The sequence below is a fragment of the Dendropsophus ebraccatus genome, chromosome 6, assembly GCF_027789765.1.
Source record: "Dendropsophus ebraccatus isolate aDenEbr1 chromosome 6, aDenEbr1.pat, whole genome shotgun sequence".
In the NCBI taxonomy this organism is placed as follows: Eukaryota; Metazoa; Chordata; class Amphibia; order Anura; family Hylidae; genus Dendropsophus; species Dendropsophus ebraccatus.
The window spans coordinates 71,019,911-71,027,220 of record NC_091459.1 but is presented as its reverse complement, the minus strand read 5'-3'; the positions used below and the strand labels follow the sequence as shown (position 1 = coordinate 71,027,220).

Here is a 7,310-nt window from a genome sequence, read left to right as displayed (position 1 = left end):
AAGTGGTCGTGACGGTGTGAGTGGAGGGCGGCCTGGGAGCAGTGGCTTTTTATAGACGTCGGACTCATCTTGAATATGTGCCTTCTTGGTGTATGCCTGGGCCGTAATGTTTAGAAATGTCTCCCAAAATTCTGGTATCACAACTTTACTAGCTGCAAAGCTTTCAAACTTCCCCCACTAAGGGCCAGTACACATGGAGTAAAACTGGCAGAATTCCGCGGCGGCGAATTCCTGCCAGCTTCCGTGTAATACTGGCAGTCTATAGGAAGCTTGCGTGCCTCCTCTCTCCGAACGGAAGAATTTGACATGTCCATTCTTCCATGCTGAGAGAGGAGACGCCCAAGCCTCCAATAGACTGCCAGTATGACGCTGAGGCTGGCGGGATTCTGCCAGTTTTACTTCTTGTGAACTCAGCCTTAGGCTGCATTCAAACGTTCTGTGTTCCGCACAGAACGCGGACGTGGAATGCCTGTAACGGACTCTCCCCTCGCCTGGACAGCATCTGTGATAAGATGCTGGGAGCAGGGGAACTGTACAGATATGAGCCACGTTGTCATTACAGCATGGCGCATATCTGTACAGTTCCCCTGCTCCCAGCATCTTATAACAGATGCTGTCCGAAGGGGGGAAGAGTCCATTAGAGGCATTCCATGTCTGTGTTCCATGCAGAACATGGAACGTGTGAATGAGACCTTATACCTGACCCTGCTTGATTATCAGGGTGGAGGGATGGGAGATGTTGTGGGGTGGAGGTGTTACAGCTTGCAGCACATCAGGAGTTTGGGAAGGCCTCTCTGCATTGGCTGCGCGCCTTTCCGCCGGCTCCATGGACACCATTCTATGGGCCGGCTGATTCCGCATTCCGCCGAAAGAATTGAAGTGTGAACCCACCCTGACACAAGGAACCCTGTAGGAATGTGGGATGCAAGGGGTGCTGTAAGTGTGCCACTGCGTCATGGTGCAGGATATCTAAACAATATAAGCCTGAGGCAGTGATGTGCAGCTGTGAAGGAGCAATGTAATGCTGCGTTTACATGGAACGATTATCGCGCAAATTTGCACGATAACGATCGAATTCGAACGATAATCGTACGTGTAAACGCAGTGAACGATGAGCAAGAAATCGTTCATTTTGATCTTTGAACATGTTCTTAAATCGTCGTTCCCAAAAAAATCGCAGATCGTTCCGTGTAAAGCAGTCGTTCGACGATTTAACCAATGTGTGAGATAGGCTTTAAACGATCGCAAAACGAATTTCCGTACGATATATCATACCGTCTAAACGCTGATCGTTATGAAAAAAATGTGTTACTCCGACATCGTTAATCGTACAATCGGGCCAATTATCGTAAACGCAGCATAGGGCCTAACAGGAGAGAGATGGAGTTGTTATTATCCCTGAGGTTGTATCACGCACTGCAAGGGATATGTATCTAATGATTGATAAAAGGAATGATTTCTTGCAATAGCGACCACTGTTCCTTAACCCCTTAGCGACCCATGACGTATCTGATACGTCATGGCGCCACGGGGGGTGTTCAGAGCGGGGTCCCGCCGGGACCCCACTCTGAACGGCGCTGATCCTGGCTGACACGTGCAGCCGGGCAGTGCCTCTGTTAGCCGGCGCGGGTCCCGTTGCCGCGCCGGCTAATTAAGCACTTCAATGCAGCTGTCAAACCTGACAGCTGCATTGAAGTGCTTTATGCACAACATCCCTGGTGTCTAGTGGGTCGGATCTCCCCCCCGCGATGCGATCGCGGGGGGGAGATCCGTTCTTCTGGCCGTGCCGGGCCTCAGCGTCGGAATGACGCTGATCCCGGCTCGGCAGTAGATTGCTATGGCCTGCAGCAGGCCATAGCAATCTATGACCGATCTCATGGATCTTTGCTGTGTATATACACAGCATTGATCTCTATGAGAGATCAGTGCTATGTATATACAAGCCCCCCAGGGGGGCTTCTAGTCCATGTAAAAAAAAAAGTAAAGTGTTTTTATTAATAAAAAATCCCCACCCCTAATAAAAGTCCAAATCACCCCCCTTTTCCCATTTTATAAATATAAATAAATAAATAAATAAACATATTTAGTATCGCCGCGCGCGTAATCGCCCGAACTATTAATTAATCACATTCCTGATCTCGCACGGTAAACGGCGTAAGCGCAAAAAAATCCCAAAGTGCAAAATTTTTGGTTTGCAAAGCGCATTTTTGGTCGCATCAAATCCAGAAAAAATGTAATAAAAAGCGATCAAAAAGTCGTATATGCGCAATCAAGGTACCGGTAGAAAGAACGCATCATGGCGAAAAAACTGACACCTCACACAGCCCCATAGACCAAAGGATAAAAGCGCTATAAGCCTGGGAATGGAGCGATTTTAAGTGACATATATTTGTTAACAATGGTTTTAATTTTTTACAGGCCATCCGATACAATATAAGTTATACATGTTATATATCATAGTAATCGTAACGACTTGAGGAACATGCATAACAAGTCAGTTTTACCATAGGGTTAACGGCGTAAATGCAAAACTCCCCGAAATCAAAACAAATTCGTTTTTTTTTCAATTTGACAGCGCAAATGATTTTTTTCCGGTTTCACAACATATTTTATGGAAAAATTATGCCTGTAATTGCAAAGTACAATTGGTTTCGCAAAAAATAAGCACTCATATAAGTCTCTAGGTGAAAAAATGCAAGCGCTAAAACGAAAATTGGCTTGGACCTTAAGGGGTTAAAGGCTAACTCCAGGTAGAGGCTAAAAAAAAATTAAACTTCTGCAGTAGCTTATAGCATTACTCACCTATCTATCCCGGTTTTGAAACTACCAAAAATCCATCTGTTTTGGGGGGTTTTGTTCTGTTTTGTGTTTCTGTACTTCCTGATCAAGCAGTTGTACACAGTACTACAGGTTCCAGAATGCAATGCTTTTCCTCAGCTGTTTATAACAGTCCCCCACCCTGCCCATTCCCCTCCCAAATCTGTTGCAGAACATCTAGGCTATGTTCAGATTGCAGTTTCATTGTGTTTCTGAACTATTTGTAGTACTTTATAATTTCATTGTGGTCCCACCCACACAGCACACTGTATTCTCTACCTGTAACACCACACAGCACTTTATTATCTACCCGTAACACCACACAGCACGCTGTATTCTCTACCTGTAACACCACACATCACACTGTATTCTCTACCTGTAACACCACACAGCACGCTGTATTCTCTACCTGTAACACACCACACAGCACGCTGTATTATCTACCTGTAACACCACACAGAACACTGTATTCTCTACCTGTAACACCACACAGCACTCTGTATTCTCTACCTGTAACACTGCACAGCACACTGTATTCTCTACCTGTAACACCACACAGCATGCTGTATTCTTTACCTGTAACACCACACAGCACACTGTATTCTCTACCTGTAACACCACACAGCACCCTGTATTCTCTACCTGTAACACCACACACCACACTGTATTCTCTACCTGTAACACCACACAGCACACTGTATTCTCTACCTGTAACACCACACAGCACACTGTATTTTCTACCTGTAACAGCACACTGTATTCTCTACCTGTAACACCACACAGCACATTGTATTCTCTACCTGTAACACCACACAGCACTCTGTATTCTCTACCTGTAACACTGCACAGCACACTGTATTCTCTACCTGTAACACCACACAGCATGCTGTATTCTTTACCTGTAACACCACACAGCACGCTGTATTCTCTACCTGTAACACCACACAGCACCCTGTATTCTCTACCTGTAACACCACACACCACACTGTATTCTCTACCTGTAACACCACACAGCACACTGTATTCTCTACCTGTAACACCACACAGCACACTGTATTTTCTACCTGTAACAGCACACTGTATTCTCTACCTGTAACACCACACAGCACATTGTATTCTCTACCTGTAACACCACACAGCACTCTGTATTCTCTACCTGTAACACCACACAGCCCGCTTTATTCTCTACCTGTAACGCCGATATTGGAACAAAGTAACTTTTTGAATTTAATTTTTTTTTTGTTTTCATTTCCACACACATATTATGATCAAGCATCTTTTATCTTTGAAGTTGAGCCCCACAATAAGGACTTTATCTGATATTATCTTACATGGGATATACTGTTTATGCCTTGTTTTTTCTCCAGGTGGGATTGGCAGTGCCGGTTCTGATCATCTCTGCCGTTTAGCATGTTTTACTTGTGTAACTGCATCATTTGTGTGAATGCGCTGCAGTACTGCAATGAAACAACATGTGTGAACACAGCCCTAATTTCACAGCAGACTTTTGCACAATCAGTGAAATCAGTGCAGCAGCTGCTTCTGGCTGGTCAGAGATGGTGAATCACTCAGGGGATTGGGGGATCCAGCCAAGCCTCCTGTGACATCACGCCCTGCCCCCTCTGCATCATTAGCCTGTCCTCAGCAAACACACACAATATGAGACAGAGGCATGGAAGATTTGTCTCCTAAGGGGGGAGAGCAGTGGGAGCAGGAGACAATGTGAATTGGCACAGAGGCCAGTTTTCTTCACTTCCCGGATTTCTATCAGCTACCAGTGTGGCAGAACCATACAGATGGTAATACATTGTATAGACACATCTATATAACTTTTAATGTACTTTTAATAGAAAACATGTTTTCTTTATGTGGAGTTCCCCTTTAAAAGGGTCAACCAGGATTATAAAAACCCCTGTCCTCAGGTAGTGTGTGGTATTACAATGTCGCTCCATTCCCCTCAATGAATCTGATTTGCAATACCACACACAATCTAAAAAAAAAAAAAAAGCATCTATGTTTTAGTATTCCTGGATAACCCCAACAGAAAATCCACTGGACTTTTTGATGCAGTTTATTTTAGCCAAAGCAGGATGCACAATATAAGGCCTCATTCACACGTCCATAGAGCCAATACTTTAATCTTCAATGCAGTGTTGTGTGAATTGTGGAGGACTACGATGCACATATACCCTTAGTGCTTCTTCTATATTTCTCATTTCTTTGAATTAACTTTTGACTTTGGTAAAAAAAAAAAAAAACTAATAAAACAACTGACACAAACAGTGCAACATTTTCCTGCTAAACGCTGTGTGAAACTACCCTTAGACTTAAAAAAATAAAATGCAATACCCACAATTTTTTTGTATATTGGTTTTCAGTGTGTTTGGCCAGGGGCAGATTAAAGGGGTTATCTAATGCTACAAAACCATGGCCCCTTTTCCCTCTCTCGTTTTTAAACTGGGTGGGGTTTCAAACTCTGTTCCATTGAAGTAAATGGAGCTTAATTGCAAACCTTACCTGAACTGGAGACAAGAGAGGGGGAAAAGTAGCCATGGCTCCAGGCTGTTCACCAAGCATGGGACCCCACCCCACCCCACTATGGCAGAACTAGCGTGGCATTCATAGTACAGGATAGATAATATCATGATGCCCTGGTTTGCGCAAATTGAGATAAAAAAAGCAGAAATTGTTCGCAAATCATGCCAGGGGCAATACACCACTGAAAGTATAAGTCTGTTTGGGTGGTCATGGATCGGTCCCCAGGCTACTGCCCGAAAAAAAACTATTATAATTCACTACTGCCTTTATACTAATAAAAAAAAAAAGCCGGGGGTAAAGGGCCAGGTATAAAAAGGCCTATGCTAATTTACCCTAAAATTTGAGCAGTTTTTTAAGGTTTTTTTGTAGCCCCCAAAACAGCGTGCAGCTTATAGCTGTCTCCATGTTTTCCAGGCAGCGGTAATTATATGCCGGATGATGGGGCTTGAGCCTGCTGGAGGGGGGCGCATCCCTAGTCACCATCTTATTTTTACAGCATGCAGATGTATCTGTGTATGACAGAGGGAAATTTTAATATTACAAAAAAAAAATCACCTGAAAATACAACTTTCTATATTCAAAGGATGTAATAGTAATAGTTGGGGTCTTATAGTTTGGAAAAGGTACAGCAAGCTATTGGGGCAGTATAGTAAGGAGGGCTAGATGCAAGAGGGACATTCAATGAGGAGGGGGGCCATGGGGAGCAGCAGCCAGGCATGCAGGGGTTAATGCTCCCAGCACACAAGTCTCCACCGTCACCCAGTTCTATTAAAGAAATCCAAGTTGTGTCTATAAATAGGCTGGCACCCCCCTCTGCCCCCAGCAGCAGCAGGACCGGGGCTGGTGGGATCTGCTATTGGATTAAAATAGCCCGGTGTGCCCTGCCCTCCCATGCCTGGCCCCGGCCGCAGAGCCGCAGCATTGTCTGGGAGCAGCAGGAATGTGAAGATGGCTGCAGACCTGGGAGAGCTGCTTGTGCCCTACATGCCCACCATCAGGGTGCCCAAGTCAGGGGACCGCGTCTACAAGACGGAGTGCGCCTTCTCCTATGACTCCCCTGTGAGTGAGTGAGCTGTGCCCCCTCCCCTCCCCGCATGTTTGCTGTTTTGCTCCGGGAGATCCCGGTGATCGCTCCACGTGAAGCCGCCAGAGCTGACGGGATCCTGCCGGTAGCTGCTGCCTGATCCCGGGGTCTCTCCGGTGTGGCTCAGGCTGTTGTGGTGGGCAGGTTCCTGGCAGCACCTGCTGACCTGAGATGTCCCGGAGATTGCTGCTGCCATCCCTGTGTACACGTGTTGTTGTGATGGGATCTCTCCGATCCCTCCAGCACCAGCTGATCCCTCCAGTACAAGCTCAGCCTTATACTGGGAGATGTGGGGAGAGTGACCCTGGGGTAACTGGCCTGTTTCTTCCTATGATTAGTGATCTGTCAGGTAATTCTATAGAGTTGTGGCAGCTGGCAGGTTGTTATGGGGACACTATGGACACTATGGACAGTCCTTGATGGGGATTTTCCTTCTATGTGACTGCTGCCACTTTTGGGGCACAGTGACCCCATTTGCTTACCTTACCGCAGACACTTACCTGCGACCACTCTGGCAGCCAAAATGACTGTGTAATTGAGCGTAGTAATTACTTTTTTGGTAGTATGTTTCTGGCTTGGGGAAAATGACATTACCCTTTGCAAGTGTCTTTTGGCAGCTTTTTATACTGACTTTTGAGACCTGCTTTGGGTAAAAAAAAACAAAAAACAAAAAAACAAAGCACTATAGAAAACAAGAACCTTCACATGGCAGCATTGTGAATATTGGGGGTCACAGTTTGCATACATCTGCAACATTTGCTATTGAAGCTGTTGTGAGATATAAAGTGTTTTTAACCCCTTCTTATACATACAGTGCTCTGGAACCATGGGCACTACAATATTAATAATAATAGGTTAAAGGTTAATGGGG

At 45.3% G+C, this 7,310-nt stretch overlaps 1 protein-coding gene across 5 annotated transcripts in view; it reads left to right on the top strand.

The window, feature by feature from the left end:
* Positions 1 to 6,264: 6,264 nt before the first annotated feature.
* Positions 6,265 to 7,310, top strand: part of USP13 (ubiquitin specific peptidase 13) — an 83,814-nt gene continuing 82,768 nt past the window's right edge. The window contains exon 1 of one of the 5 annotated variants that reach the window (XM_069975132.1): positions 6,265 to 6,414. In XM_069975132.1, the coding sequence (XP_069831233.1) occupies positions 6,304 to 6,414 (111 nt within the window). In that variant the 5' untranslated portion in view covers positions 6,265 to 6,303. Of the gene's footprint in view, positions 6,419 to 6,619; positions 6,789 to 7,310 lie in introns of those variants that run through there. The other 4 variants (XM_069975140.1, XM_069975131.1, XM_069975138.1 and 1 more) reach the window with 4 other exon arrangements.